General features: G+C 35.3%; 1 protein-coding gene across 2 annotated transcripts; it reads right to left on the reverse strand.

Moving 5' to 3' along the window:
• Nucleotides 1-434: 434 nt before the first annotated feature.
• Nucleotides 435-21,465, reverse strand: LOC110446366 (canalicular multispecific organic anion transporter 2-like). 2 transcript variants are annotated; one of them, XM_021491486.1, is made up of 25 exons: nt 21,225-21,465; nt 20,602-20,788; nt 19,745-19,886; nt 18,060-18,238; nt 17,312-17,449; nt 15,555-15,701; nt 15,052-15,136; nt 14,591-14,660; nt 14,065-14,191; nt 13,257-13,433; nt 12,565-12,732; nt 11,671-11,857; nt 11,277-11,312; nt 10,194-10,308; nt 9,891-10,035; nt 8,493-8,724; nt 7,622-7,932; nt 7,019-7,218; nt 5,762-5,885; nt 5,294-5,395; nt 4,872-5,018; nt 3,788-3,946; nt 1,959-2,125; nt 1,351-1,545; nt 435-785 (listed from the first exon to the last, which is right to left on the reverse strand). In XM_021491486.1, exons 1-25 carry the CDS (start codon nt 21,245-21,247, stop codon nt 638-640), a joined length of 3,711 nt encoding a protein of 1,236 aa, XP_021347161.1. In that variant the 5' UTR covers nt 21,248-21,465; the 3' UTR covers nt 435-637. The 2 variants fall into 2 exon arrangements, with proteins under 2 accessions (XP_021347161.1, XP_021347162.1); XM_021491487.1 differs by lacking the exons at nt 5,762-5,885; nt 7,019-7,218.
• Nucleotides 21,466-21,704: the final 239 nt, after the last annotated feature.

Raw genomic sequence — 21,704 nt, forward strand, 5'->3', positions numbered from 1 at the left:
TGAAGGTTCTCTATTCTATCGATGTCCTTAATTTTGTGTGGACTCCAAACAGCGTAATCTAAATGAGGTCGAACTAGCGTTTTAAAAAGATTTGTGCACATTTTTTCGTCCTAATATATAAATGATCTCCTTATTACAACTATGATGATGTGAGCTTTATTTATTGCTTGTTGGATATGTACAGATATTACATTTTGGTATGGAACTACTGTATTCTTGGTACGGGTTGACTAGCACTGATCGTCGGAGGTTCGGATTGACTGGAGTTGATGTACTGCATTTGTCAATGAAATTCGAATGTAATTATGTTAATACAAGATAAAAGTTTGCAGAATGAATATAAGTGAATACATTACTTGTTGCACTTACAAAATATAATTGATCAAGGGGTAATGAATGCATGACGTATTTAGAGAAACAACAAAGTCAATGAATACAATGAGTGCCCACATTTAGTCTCCTCTGTAAAATACTGTGCCTGACGATGTAAAAACTGTTATTGCATACTTTCCACCAATGGTCGAATGTGAACAATAAATCTCATTACCACGCATTGTGTAATGAAAATAAATCTTACAAAATAATTTGAAATAATGTCACTTCTTGTTTTCATTTGTGTCAAATATGAAGATCATATTCACATCTTCTTGTTGTATTTGTCATTTTCAAACCAGTCCGTTATTTCCGCATCTTTTGCCATTCCGTAAAACACACTACTTGTATCCTGAATAAGTGTTCGTGGGGTGTCGAATTCCGCGATGAGACCTTTATCCAGAACCATTACCCTGTAATGAAATCTTTTTGATATTTTATTCTTCAACAAAAACGCTTGATAGGGGATTTTCAACCCATTCGAAATTAGAGAAAGCACTGACATTAGATTGATTTTATTTTTTGACTATTTACACAATCAACAAACAGATAAGCTTTTCGAGACCAGTGCACTTGATATTTAACTAAAACTGACTGAGCAGTTTACATTGTTAATCTGTGGTTCGATATGGCAAAAACTGTAAACAAACGAGTAACTGACAATGACACTGCTGATTACCATAGAAATGTGTAAAATACACCAGTATTATTCAATGGTTGCTACGTATACATATGTAAAAAATGTAAATTACATATTTTTTTTAATTACTACATGTAAAATACCTATTGTATTTTTTTATAGTGTTAAGACTATTGGCGATGTATTTTTCCATGGCAGTGTTGATTGCTAAGAATGTAATATGCACGTATGAATTTTGGTGTAACTTACTAAGTTTTAGCATACCTATCCTACTTATGTTATATCGAGTGGCGATGTACTTTTCAATGACAGTTTTAATTACTCTGTGTGTAACATACCTATCATAATCCATGATAGTGTTAAGTCTGTGGGCGATGGTAAGTACAGTGCACTCCTCGAACTCGCTCTGTATCGTCTGTTGTATGAGTTCGTCAGTCTCCATATCAACAGCGGCGGTAGCCTCGTCCAGGATTAGAATTTTGTTTTTGTTGAGCAAGGCTCGACCGAGACACACCAGCTGTCTCTGACCTACACTAAAACGTATATATACACAACATAGTTAGGTTTGCACAGGTATTTCAAGAAAGGACACATAATGTCATCACAATTATAAAGATATATAGTTAAAGCTCATCTAGGAGGTCCATGCTTGGATATATCAACCAAATTGTGTCTTCGATCGATACATGTTTTGTAGGTATAGGATCAGTATCAGCGCCCGAGACAACCAGCTGTCTCTGACCAACCCTAGAACGGAGAACGCATTCATACCACAAAAGAAAAAGAAATAAAACCCTTTAATTTATTATATTTAGATACTAAAACAATGAAATAAGCTGACAAAGGAATTAACATCATGTCGATGTATTTAAGTTATTCGAATCACTTTTTCCGTTTATTGAGATTCAACCTGGATTTATGGAAGCTTATAATCTTAAATCATTACCTCAAATTCATCCCGCCTTCTCCACATTCGTAATAGAGCTGATCTCGTTGATTCTTAACAAATGACTTCATATGGGCGGACTCCAACGCTTTCCATATTTCATTATCTGTAAATCTTTCCAGCGGGTCAATGTTGGCTTTTAATGGCCCGGAAAATAGCACAGGATCCTTCAAACAATAAATACGATATCGTTCAGTAATTCTGATACTCTTAAACTAGGATTTATGTTTAAAAAGGTTAGAGGCCATTCAATCGTAGTCGTCGAACTGTTTACAAAACTCAAATTTTAAGTCAATAATTTTATGATAAAAAGGGTTTCCCACATAAAATAATAATAATAATAATAAAAAATGATTCATCATATAAAAGATAATATTGCTTTTTTGTTACATATGAATTATATTTTTTCGGTGATAAATCATATTCCATGAAAGGATATAATGTGTTAATCCCGTATAAACCTACGTACATGTACCATTATCTGTCCTCCCAATATCTCCCATCGAGGTGTGATTTTTCGTATAAGACAGATATCGAGGAGTGAGTATTTATGCAAGGCAGGTATCGAGGTGTGATTTTTCGTATAAGACATATATCGAGGTGTGATTATTCATATAAGGCAGATATCGAGGTATGATTATTCATGTTAGGCAGACATTGAGGTGTGATTATTCGTATAAGACAGATATCAAGGAGTGAGTATTCATGTAAGGTAGATATCGAGGTGGTATTATTCATATAAGGCAGATATCGAGGTGTGATGATTCATATAAGGTAGATATCGAGGTGGTATTATTCATATAAGGCAGACATTGAGGTGTGATTATTCATGTAAGGCAGATATCGAGGTGTGATGATTCATATAAGGTAGATATCGAGGTGGTATTATTCATGTAAGGCAGATATCGAGGTGTGATTATTTATATAAGACAGATATCAAGGAGTGAGTATTCATGTAAGGCAGATACCGAGGTGTGATTATTCATGTAAGGCAGATATCGAGGTGTGACTATTCATATAAGGCAGATATCGAGGTGTGACTATTCATATAAGGCAGATATCGTGGTGTGATTATTCATGTAAGACAGATATCGAGGTGTGATTATTCATAAAAGGCAGATATCGTGGTGTGATTATTCATGTAAGGTAGATATCGAGGTGTGATTATTCATATAAGGAAGACATGGGGGTGTGATTATTCATGTAAGGCAAGATATCGTGGTGTGATTATTCATGTAAGGCAGATATCGTGGTGTGATTATTCATAAAAGCCAGATATCGATTTATGATTATTCATGTAAGGCAGATATCGTGGTGTGATTATTCATATAAGGCAGACATCGAGGTGTGATTATTCATGTAAGGCATTAAAAGATAGATTTCCTGGTCAAGACATTTTTCAAATATTGCGAATTTTCCTGTCATCTTTAAAATTTTGATTTCACCGTCTTCACTATTAAGCTATTACAAGTGTGAGATTAATACCAGGTGAGCGATTCAGGCTCATTGGGCCTCTTGTTTAGTTTCCGAACAATGTCATCATACCCGCCCCTCAATATATCGTCAAACTCCTTTATCGTGCATGGATTTCACATAACATAATAATTATAAAGAACATTTTTTATAAAACGCCCTATCTAGCTAGAATAAGCCACTCTAAAGCGCTTTAGAGTAAATATATCAATACAATTTGGAGGACTTCGCAGAAGCTGCCTTATCAGGCGCTAACTACTAGTCCTATGCCACCTGGCTAATATCTCCCTATGTGTGTATGTCTGCGTGTGTGCTGGGTATGTATGGTTGTTTCATAGCAAATAACATGTAATCACCTGCGGTAGTATAGTGATGTTTGCTCTTAGGTCATGGAGACCAAGGTCAGATGTTCGTAGCCCGTCTATGGAAATCGCACCAGATGCAGACTCAATAAGTCGGAATAAGGCGACAGTCAGAGATGACTTCCCGGCTCCAGTCCTTCCTACTATTCCAATCTAAAATTCAAATGAAATCCACGTAAACATAATTTGCTTGTCATAAGATTAAACACTTGTATGGTTAAATCCTTGCCCAAGGATCATGGAACAAACGTCTACTTACTTTTTTGCTTAGCCATTCACGTATGACGTAACTGTTCATGATATTATTTGTAATCGATTAAGCCAAATCTTAAATTGTTTTAGACTTGATATCGTTTAATGATTTTGGAGCCTGATTTTGTTTCGGTGAGTCCTTTTATTTCTCCTGGCAACTGATAAGTGATAGCATCTTCATATGTTAGTTTGATTTGGTTTTACTTGATGGAATAGAATAAAAAAACAGGTTAAATTTGTCATGATATTTAATTCTGCCCTGTTCCCTATTGATTGTACTATGAGACACATTTCTCCAAATAGTATACATCGGTATAGGTCTTTTATACGAACGCATTGATATCGATGCAGTGACGACAAACATAATCATTTAACTTTATTTGGTTGATAAGGGCATGTAAAAACTGTAAACCATGTTTATAAACACTTTCATACAGCCATCCTAAGGGGTCTGCCCCGACCCAATTCCGTGGTTTCTTAGAACAAAATTCATTTTATGGAAAAAAGCTGAATTGTAATTGCTGCCATACAATTATTTTTTTTTAAAAGCAAATAACATTCAAATAATTTGGAATAAACTCAGCACTCAGTACCCATGATTCTGAATATGCAATGCCGATTGTTGTCAAATGTCTATGGCTTATTAAAATGGAAAAAAATATACAAGCGATGTTTTTAAACGGTGCAAACATTCAATTATTTTCTCGAACCATTAATAATAATTATAAATTTAACTGTACATGTGCGTGAAGCTGCTTGGTTTCTTATATGGTAACGACGCGCCTGTGTACTATCAATACAATTATTTAGTATGTTATGCTATTACCTTTTCCCCACTCTGTATCTGACAGTCTATGCCCCTCAGTACGAGGTCCAGTCCAGGACGGTACCTTGTCGTGAACCCTTCGAACTTGACAGTTCCGGAGTTAGGCCACATGGGAGGAGGGCGGAAGTTATCTCTAATCCATTCAGCCTGTCAAAGGCAGAGATGAAATTAATTCGTTATATTTCTTTAAACCACAATGGTGACATTGAACAAAAAGAGGTTTTCATCGGTGAACAATTATACTTGTGTTTATAAAATAGACATATTATTTATTCAGCTCTTAACAAGTTTAAACCCAGAGCAAACGAGAAATGCCTTCGCCTAAACACAAGATATTATCACTAATAATATGTATACGCTTTTTCCATTGGTACGGAGAACAAACAAACAAAGCTTCGATACAGAATACGTGTTTGACAAACCTCTGCCGGTAGATCCGTGTACTCCACCACGCGTTCCGCAGACACGATGTTCATCTGCATCTCGCTGACAGAAAACACCACTAGTGCCAGTGACACAACTATCTGCAATTTGAAGACAAATACAATGGTCTCCATCGATTTTCCAGTTAATATATATATCAAGGTACATCATTCAGGTAGTTATAGAAGATTTGTATTCAATTAAAAATGAACAGGTTGAATGGTGGCACATACGATCATGTAAATCATATAACGGAATTAGACTTTAATTTTCGCCCTTTTCGCCCTGTGCATTGTGAACGAATTTATCATTACAGCGAATATGAGTAAACAGCATAATAAGCATAGTAATTGCATGTGAACGGCGCAATTAACACTGGGCGAAAGTTGTTTCATGGGCGAAGGGCTAAAGTTTGACTGGGCGAACATTTTCTGATATGTGAAATAAACACTTCAGTCTGTCATTACTTGTAATGAGTAATTGAGAGATAGACCGACGTCCCCGCTGCCCAAATCGGAGGAGTTGATGGCAAACAAGGCGGCCACAAACACCAGTATATTACTGATAGTCTCCACAATGATGCTAATCCACCTACAACAGGACACTTCAGAGTAAAAAATCAGTCGCATTAGAGACGTTCGGGGAATTGGTAACACTATAGGTTCATAATATTCACATTTTTCACTCATTGCTACTTTTAAATAACCCAGTACTCCTTTAAACTTTGATATTCATTTAAATTAGTAAATTTACGTGCATTACCTGCTGTTTAGTTATTAGTGAATGATTAAAAATACAATTTTACGCAAAATGTATTGTTCTAAAGTGTATTACTTGTTTGTATATTTCGGATAGTGCATATGACTCAAACATAAAAGTATGATTTGAAAGAATGTAATTCGGTAACATCTTGCCCTAAACGACTCGAGCACGTACAGAAACATGACGTATGGTCAATTTATTATTGAAAAATAATATGTTTAAAAATATAAAGCAGTCGTTTATATACAGCAAACACAACACAATAAGAGTAATTTCCATTTAATGCAACTAATAATGAGTAAACACTTTCACAACAAACATCCGTGGAATGAACAACCTTCTACTTGAATCTGAACACAAACTCTACTCATCTTCTTATATATAACAAATACGCTGTGAAATGCAAAAACCCAAACCTTGCATCAGATATACAAACTTTATTTATCTTACAAAAAAAGAGAAATGTGATAAGATTTTGTAACTAATGATAATCAGTCTTGTTGGACAGGATGGAAATGTGCAGAGGGTCTTAAATCGTACAAAAATATGGAAAGCTGACTAAAACCCTACTTAGACAAAATAAATGTATCAGGGAGAAACAAGTATATCCCTTAAATCCCTAATACTAACATTTAATTTGTTGTAAAGGGTTTAAAGTCCTATCAACAGCTAATGTCATTTAAGGACGTGCCTTCATATGTGTTTTGTATATGCGTGCATGTGTGTGTGTATGTGTCTTTGGCATGGTATGTTAGTGTATTTGCCTTCTTGTGATAGCACTGACCTGATACCGACTTTAAAGCGCTATCTCACTGAAATACCATGTCGAAGGCACTCAGAATAGCATTCCACCCGGTCACATTATACTGACAATGGGTGAACTAGTTGTTGACATTACCCATAATGCAGAACGTTAAGCTGGGAACATTAGTGTTTAATAATTATATTCAACTACTTTTTACCTTCCCGACACATTAGCTGCATAGTAGAAGACGGCGTTCTTGTCTAACCGTTTCTGAGATTCCTCTATAAAACGCTCGGATACCTGGTACGCCCGTATTACACTAGCGCCCGTGATTGTCTCACTGAAGTGATTATATACCGGCGAACGAGTCACTGACTCTATTCTCTTCAGCTGACGCGTTGTTGGTAGGTAGGAGATCTATGAAGACAGAAATGAGACGTAAACAATAGAAATACAGAGATCGAATGGTTCGCAGAGGAGGATTCCACTAGCGAGACTTTTTCGAAAGCTTATTCGGTAATGCGTCGGACTATTAACCAGATGTCCTGGGTTCGATCCCAATCAGGGGCATTGAAAATATTGACATATTAAAACAATTTAAAAACATAATATGCAAATAATCAGTATATGTATGAGGAAAAGTGATTTTCGCAAAACAAGAGCTTCCTCTCCCTTCGCGCTACCATCCAAGCAAACAAAAGTGACAGAAACTGTTCCATAAATGCTGTAAAATACAGAAATATTTTAACGATTCATTTCAAGCTGGTTGCGTCCTACTAAACTATATATGGTATCCTAAAATATCAGAACTGCTACTTACCAGGGCTACTGCAAATATAACCCCTGCAGGGACAAGAGCGACGAGGAAGGTTGGTATCTCAATACATATAACAAGGACTGTTGATATCAGAATGAACACTACAATGTTAATGAGTCTGTAGGTCCTAGGCAAACGGTCATCAAGGACATCTATATCACTGGAGAACCGGTTCATAATACGACCGATAGGTGTCGTGTCGAAAAATGACATGGGCGACCGGAAGGTACAGTGTAGCATCTGTGCATGAAGGCGGCCATTTCCGTGCACAATTCTTAGTAGTGAAACGAGGCCAAACAGCTGAATACATATTCCTGAGAAGAAAGGTGGATGTATTTGTCTTTGTTTGGAATGAACATCATTAATGTAAGAAAAACAATATTAACTTGTAGTCTACAGACATAGATCATGATATAAAGTACACGAGAAAAATATTGCAGTTAAACAAAACTTTTAAAGAAGCTGTTATATTCATGAAATTATCATTTGGCGAAAATTCATTTTATGTAGTCGATAAAGTAAGTTAAATTTTGTTGGTTGTAATACAACATATTCAAAAAGCATAGTTTGATGTCTGTTTTGTTGTCACTAGCCAAGTTCTCATTACAAGGACATGCATTAACCTGGATGTGACTTAGTTTAACATAGTGGATGTCGTCGATGAAACATAAAGCGCTAACCCTTCCGGTACATCTGGTCTTATTATCTTTTTACGTTTTCAATGGTACCCATGTACATTTAAAATGTTATACTATCTGCCCTAGTTTTATCGTTTTCTGTCGAATAAAGGTGATTTTTGACAATTAAGCAATCTCTTTATTTTGTTAACTTTTCGAATCAATATATCGGGGTTGTTTTAACTCAGTAATTTTACCTTGCACAATGCCGATTACTCCATAAACCACGAGGTAGTAGACATTTCTGTTGATGTACTCGTCCTCCCCTTGGTTACTCGTGTTGACGAGGTACTCGTCAGTTGTCCAATCAGTGATCCAGAACGTTGAGTACATACTCAGACCTTGAAATGCGACCATCATCATCAGCGAAAAAACTGTAGCGAACACACCCGCTGCTTTCATGTAGGCGATATACACAGACCATTTCACCTACAGTATCATCGACAAATGTTATTTATGTTAACGGACGATAGAACAACAACACCACAAGTATGGATTATAAGGTGAATATGACGTGATATGAACCTTCAAAAGATATAATAAACGAAGCGAGGCCAGGATATGATGTGAAATGTACCTTAATAAAGATATTATTACCACGCGAGGCTAATAAATGATCTGATATTACCATGAAAAAAGAGATATATAACGAATTGAGGCCGATGTATGATGTGAAATAAATACACAAAAAAAAGATATTATTACCAGGCGAGGCCAATATCATCTGATATAAACATGAAAAGAGAGATATATAACGAATTTAGGCTGATGTATGATGTGAAATGAACCTAAAAAAAACATTATTACCAGGCGAGGCTTATATCTAATCTGATAGTAGCATTAAAAAAGAAATATATAACAAAGTGAGGCCGCGATATGATGGGATATGAATCTACAAAAGATAGTATACAAGATGAAGACTAAATAAGATGTGATGTGAGCCCAATAAACTGAAATATCACTTCATCATCTTTCTATCATACATTTGTAGCATAGAAAATCTAGAACTCATTTATTTTAAGCTTCAATCATTTAACACATATACTGTACGATTGAGAGGTATTTAGCAATTTCATCATTTATTATTCATATCGTATAACACGGCTTAGACAAACATCTTTTTGACTATTACATTGTAATCGAATGTCTAAGGAGTTTTTCAAATTTCTGTTTTTTTAATTGGACTACACTATCTTTTGGAAAACTAATAATATGTGTAGGGATTCGCCAATGGAATCGATACAAATTATTAAAATATATAAAATAAAATACAACAATCTACCAACGTTGTCAGATAAAATAGTTAATAATATAATAAACATGTTTGTACACAATTTTAAACAGACATTACCATAAAAAAAAGTCGCCAAACGACTATAAAACTAAATCTTATAATTACAACATGAGGTGATATGTCTTTTAAATTAATTATAGAAATGTAAAAACAATATCGATAAAAAAAAACACAATGAAGATATAATTATAAACCTACACATTGTAATATTACAAAATAAAATTCAATGCGAGACAATCAAAGTTTAAACCAGCCTGTTAAATTTTAAAAATAAGGTTTAAAAAAAAAAAGATTTTTTTACCGCCCCTTCCTCTGTGGTTTCATCTGTAATGAGCTTTCCTAGGTCAACGTCCTCTGTCTGTTTCATTGACCTTGTTAGTGACCGTGAAAACGTCCTCGACATTTGACGGGAAACTGCCCGAGTTAACTTTTTTGATGGTACTTTCCTGAAAGGAAGGCGAACACTTGGTAATAATTTGTTGTAGAGAATATCTCAAATTTGTAGGTACTGACCTCTTATTGTACCACGGCGAAAGCAGTTGTTCGCAATAAACGGACATAATTATTATGCTGCGGAGACGACCCCTTATCTTTATGTACCAACCTGACACTTTGCCGTCGAGACAACCCCTCTACGCTGATGTTATCATCTGATGTAGTCAGACCATCAGACATAACCTCCTCTTCGTGTTCCCACAGTTCGTCCTGCATTTCCTGTACTATAATTATTCAAAATCATTATCAGTTCATCACTTAATAAGACATACAGTTTCTTTGCGGATAAATGTATGCTACTTGCAAGGTACACTTGTATTGAAATTTAAAAAAAAAAAACGAAATATTTTGGAAGTTGTACATAGTCATTTAAATAGAAAAACTTTTAACGAGAAATTAACGTTAATCTAAATAAACGTTGATAACATAATTCTTTATATGTTTTACTAGGACTACAAACAGCAGTCGACTTCGTGTTGTTCTACTCACTTGTAGCGCATACATACGTTATATGACAATTATGCATGAACATCAATTTCAACAAACATCTACTGTTCATACGAAAACGAACACACGTATGGCACAAAAATAACACTCCCATACACACACATCATTATACAAGTACACTAAAATATGAGAGAGACAGAGAGAGAGACAGAGAGACAGAGACAGAGAGCCCTCCATTGTTATTTTAACTTTATCATGTTACAGTCGTGCAAATATTTTGCCCAGACGACAGTCTGCCAAGCAAGTGATTCTAAACTGTCAACAATAAATAAAAAAAAAATACAATTTATATAAATCAGGCGCCATGAATAGCTTCTCTTCTTATTAATTTCATTCGATCAATGGTAAAACGTGAAAACAGCTGGATTGAAAAATGGTCCGTTTTCGTTCAAGCAAAGAAGCACATTTTCGCTGGTTAACAGATTGTTGGCAATGCATTTGCGTCCGGATATACATGACATACTGTTCGTGTGTTACCGCTTGTTCAGTTTTAATGCGTTTTATTAGTACGTGAGAGTCAACAAATAAAAAAAAAATACACTATGAAAAACCCCTCTTTTAATCATTATTAAAGTGTGGGTTTCTACCGGTATACACTCTGTTTAAAGCACACAGAGGAAGTTAGAGGGGAAAGCAAACAAGAACTAATTTTATGATTGGATGTTAACTACTTTTAAATAGTTACCAGATAATGTCCTTTTTCGACGGGTTGTTCCTGTCTCTGGTATAAAATAAAAATGTCATCAAACAGAACCATCAATTATTTTATAATTTTACCTTTTTAATTATTTGTGTATGAGAAGCCAGCGAAGACGTTATACTACATTCTGTTTCATGAATGATGCTAAAACTCTATGACATCGAGTAATAGTTAATATCAATTCATATCAAATATTTTCTAACTTCAAATTCCTTCTTTAATAAAAAATATATGCATTGGCCATAAAATTGGATAATTAATGCAATACAAGAAACAATTACTCAAGAAGCCAATGGGGCAGTCTGATCATATTGGATTGTTGCATATGAAAAGAATGCATTTTTCCTTTCAGGAATACAGTTCATATTGTGATACATACCTCCAGTATCTTCATCGTCTTTGTCATTGTCGTTTAATAGGAAAGTTTGTAGGAAGTGAGCGAAAGGTCCATTATGTTGTAAGAGTTCCTCGTACGTGCCTATCTCAGATATCTGACCACCGTCCATGACGATGATCCTGTCCACATTAGGAAGCCAGTGGACGCCATGGGTCACTAGGATACGGGTCTAAAAATGACGTCTTTAGTTGAGAAAACACATCAAGAGAATACCGAATGTCTACAATATCGTAAGGTGAACTCAAAATCAGGAAATTGTACTTCAGAGAAAGGAAAACGAGTTGTACGTTGATAATTTCTTGTAATTCATTTTATTAGATATGTACAAACATGCCATCCACTAGACTATACATTGAACAAATTAATAAACGAAGAGTAAATAAACCTAATATTACTTTTTTGTTGACTCATATTCTGTCAAGCTTTCTCACCAACTTGTTTTCCTGATCTATGAATGAGTCTCTTGCTTCTAATTGTGACGTTTTTACATTTTTACTTTATAGTAGAGCCGGAAACTATATCTAAGCCGTTTCCTTGAAAACGAATGTTATGCGTTTGTTAAAAAAGCAATAATACAGCTATTTCCAGAGACAATTTTATAAATCTCATCATCACATTATCAAAAATGACATTTGATCCTGGAATTAATTCAAAAGATAACCAATTTTTATAATTGAATATTAACTCCATTTTAAATCAGTTTATTTTTTTCATATATTGTATTTGTAAAGTCTATCACTTTTTTGTCCAAACTTTCATATTTACCCGTATATTTGCAGCCCATGTTATACCTTGTTTTTCAGCAGCAAATTCGTAATGAAAAGACATTTCTATTTTAGCAGCTATGCTTGTGTCGGTATACCAATCGCGTCTTACCTTGTTTTTCAGCATCCCTTCGTTGCCGATGACTTTCTGGAACAACGCCTTGCCCACGTGACTGTCCACTGCACTGAGAGGATCGTCCAGTAAGTAGACGTCAGCATTGTTGTATACCGCTCTAGCCAGACTGACCCTCTGCTTCTGACCACCACTCAAGTTTATACCCTGCATAAAACCAAGACAATACAAATTAATAATGTCAGAAATAATATAACATTTCAAAAACATTAAGAGTAGTTATATTCTCATATGAAGCGTTGGGAAATGGGTTTCCTGGATGAAATAACCAAGATTAGAGAGACACACGGTAAGATCGGGCTTATGACAGAAAAGTGCCAAACCGTTGTGCATTGAGGTATTAAATATCATTGAATAATCACAGAACTTATTATGTTTGCCAATCGCGATGATGAAATGCTTGCTTTTTTTAATCAACGCGAAAATATCCACACGCGAACATGTATATCAAGATTATAGATAAATTGAACCTATACTTTTAAGAATCTTAGCCAAAACGCGAATTTCCACACTGTGATCTGTTTTAAGAGTCAAAACGTGAACATTTCGACACAAGTTTTTTTCCAGTATAAAAAAAATTGAATATTGATATTGATGAGACAGAAAGTGTATACAGTTATACGATGATTTAAAAGATAAATATGACTCATGATATTTTTCGTTCTAATTACCTTTTGCCCAATTTCAGTTTGGTCCCCGGCCGACAGTATCCGCAGGTCAGGAATTAGTTGGCAGGCTTCCAACACTTCCCAGTACTTCTTCTCAAGATAGGTCTTTCCGAACAGTATGTTTTCCCTTAATGTCAAATTCTGTATCCATGCTTCCTGGGGTACGTACGCGAGCGACCCCTAGTGGGAAAACAACAAAAGGATGCATAGACTAGTAATCACTGATGACAGCCATCATTAGGTACATAACATACGAGATATCTACCTGATGATTACAAGTGAGGATATCTATGTTTTAATTTGTTTCATAGCAAGCTAACATGTTTTATATATAACTGGTAACGATATACAAAAACAATATATATATAAATATCATTTTATGTATCATTTAATTTGTCTGCTTCGTTTTAAAACCTTCTAGTTGATGTTCAGATTCACATGAAACTTTAAACATACTTATTTTAGCGCGATCATAGTTTTAGTACTTAATCTAAGTTTCTTTTTGATGTTTTCCCCCATTGAATTGGTATTTTTCTAATTGTCACGAACATATCGCAAGCAATATAATACGACTAATTCAAACATATGTCAGCATTAGCCAGCCCTGTCATTAAGTCAGATAGCATAAAATGTTTACAGTTGTAATTGATACTGAAATGGATTAGAAGGATTTGAAAATGGTAAGGTTTAATGATTTCAGGTGGCGTTTTTACATTAAATATGTATTTGATATACAATGTATAGACATTTGTAAAAATGGGGATCAATTTAATGTTGCATTCAATGAGTAAACATTAAATTATTGCATTACCTTTAGGGTGATTTCCCCTTCAAGCCTTTCTAGCTCCCCCAATACGGCTGAGATGAGCGAAGATTTGCCAGAACCGACTATACCCACCACCGCCACCAAACTTCCCTCTGGTATCTCGAGATTGATGCTGGAATATAAAGAATGTAAATAATTTAAAGAAGAATGTGTAGTCTCTAATGACGAAGACACATGTACAACCAGAAATAAGATTAATATTACGAAGAATTTTGTAATTAAGATACTGTATCAGGTAACTAAATAACAATGATGTTTTTTGTGAACACAGAACGAATAATTTTAATTTTAACGAAAAAAACTACACCATCGTATTAACACAAGTTGACAAATCAGATGAGAAATTGATACAAAATGCGTCAAAAATCTAGTAAACATGAACTGATACGAAATCGTAATGGTACTCGCAATTAGGTACGATTAAACCCTACATTGTTTTAACACAAACATTTAAATAACTATGTCAGTATTTTTTTTTTATGCAATATCAGATATGAAACATGACACTGACTTTCTCAGCGTGGTGAGTTGATCTTCAGTGTCCCAGGTGAATCTGCCGTTTCGGATAGTCAGAGCATTTTCTAAACAAAAGAAAAGATGACATTCGTATATCGAAATAAATAACACTCACAGATGGTTGTGTTAAAGATCCTGAACAGTCTTGTACTGCACTGAATATTACACAAACATATGTTGTTTACTTCGTTTTGTTCATAGTGAATAATTAAAATTGGATATCATACTGAAATTCCAAAGCCACGCATTTTTTTTTTATTTATTAAGCGAGTTTAAATCATTAAACACTGAGATTTAATTGCATTTTTTTCACGTCGAATATCAATCAAATTTAACTTATCTTTATTTAAACTTGTACAAAAATGTACAAATTGTGAAAAATACATTTATCATAGAAATCATGATTAATGAGGGGTAAATATTCTAGCTGGACCATGAACACCTCAGTACACATACCCCCGTCTGTGACACGATGTATAATATCGGGTTCTATATCATCTTCCCAGAGAAATTTCTGGATACGACCCACAGAAACATGAGTCTGAAAATAGTCAAAGTTAGAAATCATAACTATGATTAGGCTAATCAACAGCAATCAGGAAATATTAAATTAATCTATATGTTGATAATATTCATTAATCACAGTTATATTTGAAACAAAACTATGGACATATTAATATATGATATGTAATTTGGGAAATCAGGACATAAACATGATACATGTACCCATTTAGGACAATTATCATGTATAGCATTTTTTTCGTGTTAACTCCGAAAATTAATATATCCGTTCTATTAATATTAATTGAACAGTTTTGTGTTTGTTAGAAAAGAAAAGGACTTAGATAGTACATTCGTTCAAGACAATACGTATTGATTAAGCTGTTAAGTGTGAGTGCGGTATACAATAAACCGCGTTAATATATGTTAAGATTACTAGTTAACCTAAGTCAAAATACCTGTATACCGGCAGTTATAACAAAGGGAGATAATGCTATTGCGAACCGGATAACGTTGACCACGGAAACTATCGTGAATGCTGTCGTGGCGTCAAGATACCGAGATGGATCTTCTATTACGTATATCAACAGGACGGCAAAGTTCATCTGTGGAACAAAAACACGTGCCTTACTAATTCCACATAGTAATTCGTCTCTTCATATATTGAATTAAATTTCTATCTGTTTGTTTGTTTGTTTGTTTGATTTTGTTTAACGTCCTGCTAACAGCTAAGGTCATTTAAGGTCATTAAATTTCTATCTGAGTTTTTTGCACTTAACCTATGATGTTAATAGCATCAAACCTGTTTGAGGACAAATTACAAAGTAATTATTTTAAGTTTTCGTAATCACACTTTTAAACCAACATGTAAGTATTTATACAGACATACTTGCTTCATCAAAATTTCAGCAAACCATTTTGAAATCAGATAATTGTAAACTTCAATTTATATTTATCAGTTATGATCTGTTGTTGAGGTGAATATTTGGTAACATGGGACCTTGGAAATTGGTATTGACAGAAACCAGGTCGAGGTCAATATCACTTCCTCATGTCAAAATAACCACATCTTTACCTACAAATGTAAATACGGTCCATTGTTATGGTATAAGATGTTCAACGATTTCTTTAAAATCAAACAAGATGAAACGTATGAAAATTAAATGGAGGAAAGTACGGCATTTGAAATGAAGTCATAAAGTGAATATTGATCTGCTGCTTCTAAAAATAGTTACACCGACTCAATATCACAAATCACAATATAAAATCATATCAAAGGTTAAGGATTAGGAGTGTTTAATTATATTAGGACAACATGTTGTACATTATAAATTGGCTAGCCTAATACTGTATACCTGGACATTTTTGCTGCAGTTTTATTTTCGCCTTTTTCGCCCTCAGTAGTGGGGGCGAAATTATCATTAAAGCTAACATTTCTAAACAAAATAGTGCACAAAGTAATTTAATTCCACGTAGGCGACGCATGGAATATCAGAGAAAGTGTGTTCTCCTACCCAAACAACTCCAACAACTCAGTTTGAGTATAAACTGGTCTTGGTGGATGTTGCGGTATTTGTGATGTAGCATTCAAATGAGCTGTCACTACGAAAGATGCCGTTGGAAGCACGGTCCCACTACAAACAGAACACAATACATCTCCAGCACACACGCAGGCATACACATATAGGGAGATATTAGCCAGGTGACATAGGATTCGTAATTAGCGCCTGATAAGGCAGCTCATGCGAATTACTCAAAAAAAAATATCCTAATTATATTAATTGTATATCTATTAACTGTAAAACGCTTTAGAGTGGCTTATGTTAGCTAGATAGGGCGCTATAACAAATGTTGTATATTATAATGTGAAGGGTAAAATCCATACTGGTCCAATATGGATTTTACCGGCTAAGACTGAAAATTAGACTGGGCGAAAAAATCCCGGTATATAGTATAATATTTGAACTTTTCTGAAAAGAATAATTAAATATTACAAAAACGTTCATATACAAATGTAGATGAACAATGGAATTAATTAGACTTTCTGAAAATCATACACCATATATGAACAATGTCTTTATCCATTGCATCTCTGAAATTAACATATTATTTAAGTCACATTCTAATTGTATCAATCTTTAATATCGTTCTAGATCTTTTGCGTCACACAAACTGGTATCAGAAAAAGATTATAGGGATTCTACAGTGTACTTACAAAGAAAGGGCTGTGATTGGACACAACCAGAGCGAACGCTGTTACTATGGCATTCTTTTTAAGAAAATTCATCTCGAGAATCCTAATCTTCTTTATCTTCTCAATAAATGTAGATTCCCAGGCATACATCTTCAGAACCTTAACAGAAATACGACATATTGCAATACATAAGTAACATCCCGATATATTGTTCTAGGTGAAAGGTGCTCGATTAAAAAAGGTTTGTAGTCAGAGTGCTATCAAACTGAATCATTTATTATATGGATCACACAGATTTAAGTTTTTCTTTAAACTATACATTGATTGTGAGACTTCAACTGATTACACTGTACCACATACATTCTACTGTTACAGTAGTTTGCACCCTCTTGGAATAGCTATTAAACACCAACTTTACCATCCTTAATATTCCAGGGTTGACACTCACTAGAACCCCTAGAACCCCTGGAACATGCCATAACAAATTCGAAGGCTCAGTGTTTACCATCTTGTGGATGAGACGCGAAGACTAGTTTGATCCTTTGATGTACATCAAAAGAATATGTCGGTCGCGTAATGAACAAAAAATACTCGCTTTGAAGTCGGGTGTCGCTCCTCTGTAATCTTCAAAGGACAGGTATCAGACTAGTGATTGGTCAGTGTGTGTGGTTTTTTTTTTACTATAGACCTATCAAATAGCTAGCCGCGTGCTTTCAATTTTGCTATGACATATTCCAGGGGTGCAGAGAGCAAAAGTGATGCAACTTACTTTGATGCCATTTAGAACCTCATTGAATAGTTTCATTCTGTTGCTCTTGAACTTGAGAATACCTCGTTGGTATCTCTCTTGAAGGAGGCCAAAGTAGATATTTAGGATGGATAAGATGACGACAATGATGATGCAGCCATACAAACCGTCTCCCACGTAGACCCACACAAGGTACAGACCTGCATATGAACAAACAGACTAATATAATGTTTCAATCACTTCAGGAGGCTTGCCGAATATTTGATAACTTAAGAAACTTTCACCGAAAGTTGATATTCCCCATTTCACACCAGGGAGGTGGAAGATTTCTTTCACCCTACCCTATTGATCTTGATGCAATGTTGCTATAAGTTCAATGCATTGTTGACTTGACGTTTATACTTTGTTTATGTGACGTCATTCTATGGTTAACGTTACGTCGTAAACTTGTTTTGACTGTGGAATCTTGTCGTAATCCCCTCGTCTCAACCATAGGATGAGACAAGGGTATATCATATTGGGAAAGGTGGGGGATACACCTGTCCGGGCTAAGAGAACTGAACGTCTGTATTCATAGAACCGTTCGCATGCGTGCAAATAGCTCATTCAAAATGCTAAACTCTTAGACACGTTTTCTAAATCTCGTATGAAATTGAAGTTCATCTTAGATCCTCAATACTGTCAAACTTGTGACCACCTGTGTAAACAGACCGCTTTTAATAATTCCCATTGAAGTGATTTCATAGTAAATTTACAAGTATTAAGGGACCAACTATGTTAAGAGACCACTTTTAACTTTACCCATATAGGTGATATCAGTATGATATTTGTCTGTATTAAGAGCCCACCTGTATTAAGAGACCACCTGCATGCAGTTTGATTTTAAAACATACCGTTAAAGTTGAGATATATACTGTACACCGGGAAAGTATTGCCGCTGTTTAACTTTCACCTATCGCCCTCGGTAATGAAGGCGAATTTACCCTAAGAGCCCTCGTTAATCATGATAAAAACTAGAAATTGTAGGCTAACAATTTGATGGGCTTTTCACCGTTAGGACTGATTTGGTCTTTGATTACAACCCTATTTTAAAACCTCAAGGTCTTTCCCCTCAAACCATAGTACTGAGAGTCAGCTTTGTTTTCCGTTTGATATAAATCTAGGTAATGAAAGGAAAAAAGTACTGATTCAATTCCAAAACTGTAAAAATTTGAAGGTGGATTTTGACAATAATTTATTTAAGTCATATTCAATGAATGTGAAGGTCATTTATTGAAACATGTTAAAGCCACCCGTTCAAGAATGTTCCTTGCCAAATGTCCTTACAATTATAACACTACCTTGTTTGGGAGAGGTTTATAGCAATCAAATGTGAAGGGCGACATTAGCACTTAGTGAATAAGGATTTTACCAGCGCATGACGAAATGTTCCCGGTATACAGTATAGCATTGTGATATTTCGTGTCACCATGATTGTAGATTTGTTTTAATCATTATTCAAAAACGTTTATTTCCTGATATTTTTTCCTGGCGGCAAAACACAGGCACCACATATGGTGCAGGAACGGAGTTTCCGGTTCCGGTCAATGGCTATTTAGATGGGGATTTAATTATATATATAATTTTCTAGACATAACACACTATACAACGATACCTGTTACGCGACCATGACGACATACATGTACCCATGTTAATTCACTACTTACCAATGATTGTGATTGAAAATAAGGAGAAGATCCATTGATGGAAGGCGAAGGAGTCCTGAATTCTCTGACAGTCGACCGACATCAGATTTACAATCTCCCCAACCGTGAAATCTTTCTTTACCGAGTTATTCATCCGCAGCGACTGTTGACAAACAGAGCCAGATTTAACAATTTAATGACACAATCACTTTATTCGGCAGAGCCGTTTAAGGATGCCCGTTCCACTACTAAAAGCTGTACCAACGCATCAGAAAACGTTTCTCCGTCATGGTTATAGTTCTGATAAATCATTTTGACCCCAAGGCAATCTCTTGACTGGATGCTTTGGTCAACAAATGTGTCTTGGCTCCTTTGCGCTAGTTATATCAAAAACGAAATTTAAGGGGGTTGCTGTATACACGAACAAATCCACAGTATACAATGATCTGAAGTCCTTGGTTCCAATCCCGATCTGGCCTCATTGGAATTTTGCACTCAAAACATTAGTGTTGATTTTTGTTTTCATTGTATTTTTGCATTCAAAACATTGGTATTGATCTTTTTTAAGGTTCGTTTTTTGTTACGTGAACTTACTTCTTGTTAAATGTCCTGCAGTGTATGGTTTACCTATCACAAATGATTTATCAAAGCGAAAACCATAGCATTTCCAAGGATTGTTACATATTAAGACTTCCTATGCGCTACTTTCAGGCCGACAAAAGTGGTTCAAACAAGTTGAAATAACTTGTTTGTCAATGGTTGTAAAAAAAAAATCAAAAAAATGTATATATTAAATTATGATGACGTGTCCACCTATCTCTGTCTACAAGACAACCTTGTGTGCTTATTGTATAAAGTCACACAGACATTTCACAAACCTTCTGGTAGATAGCCCCTACAAGGGCCGACTTGATCCTGATGCCAAGGGTCAGGGATAAATGGAGCGAGGTGCTGTAGGCGAATGTTCCTACTTCCCCTATTAAAGCGATTAGCACTGCAAGTACGTAGCCAATCCACGCAGGTTCTCTATCCTCCGCCTTCGCCTCGATATAAGACACGATCATACTGAAATAGATTTTAACGTCGAACATCATGTTGTTGTTGTTGTTGTTTTTACTGGAAATCATTTATTTTCAAATTAAAATGACACACGAGGTTTACCGAGTGTCTTTCACAATTCACAAATTGGCTAGTTACAGTAAGGTAAACAAGACAAGTAGCCGTTATGAGTCAGGAGACCGTTTTCTCCCACAACTATCAATCTGTTTCCGATCAGGGACATTGCATGCATCATGACGTCACAATGGTAGATGGCGGCGTAAAGGATTTTTATGTGACGTCTTCATTATTAAATTGACCAATGAAATCAAGTACATGGTGCTACCCACTAGTAGGTAACAAAGCATTTACCATCTCCTAGAGGTCTATACAATAGGTCGGGGGGGGGGGGGGGGGGGGNAAAAAAAGTGCATTTCTATTATCAAATGGATTGTGTACCTACCCTAGTAGAACCGGCTGCAGCATAAAACACACGTCACTAATAAACCTAGCGAAACACGTCAACAACCATATATGGCCGTATGTCTTAAACAAGGACCAATATAGCGACGGTCTCTTCAACGTCGTCACAGATGGATCGACACCACCGGAAGTGACGTGGTCGGAAGACAGAAGAGGTGTGTCCTCGCCAGATTTGGTAAATCCGTTCGTGACGATCTGGTGTCGGCTCTTCTGTCTGGGTGTTCCAAGCGTCCTTCTGTTAATGGAAACAGGTTGTTCAGGACTTATCACAACATTTTGCTCAACTGAAACGTTCTATTCTGGAATATGCAGAATTGGGGATATTTGTTCGGCAATAAAACCGTTCCCTTATGCTGGTTATGTATTGCCATACTCTGATACAGACAACTTATTATTTTTCATTTCGACATATTGTGACATTTTCAAAAAAAAATACAAATTAGAAAAGAAAAACGTCATC

This window comes from Mizuhopecten yessoensis, unplaced genomic scaffold (assembly GCF_002113885.1).
Source record: "Mizuhopecten yessoensis strain PY_sf001 unplaced genomic scaffold, ASM211388v2 scaffold2681, whole genome shotgun sequence".
In the NCBI taxonomy this organism is placed as follows: Eukaryota; Metazoa; Mollusca; class Bivalvia; order Pectinida; family Pectinidae; genus Mizuhopecten; species Mizuhopecten yessoensis.

Excerpts from the sequence above, each read along its gene's own strand:
- LOC110446366 (XM_021491486.1), bottom strand. The coding sequence starts at position 21,247 with ATGCTGCAGCCGGTTCTACTAGG. Across the intron at positions 11,313-11,670 it reads AGACGATGAAGATACTGGAG|AGACAGGAACAACCCGTCGA; the intron begins GTATGTATCACA and ends ATTTTATACCAG. Across the intron at positions 786-1,350 it reads ACTATCATGGATTATGATAG|GGTAATGGTTCTGGATAAAG; the intron begins GTATGTTACACA and ends ATTTCATTACAG.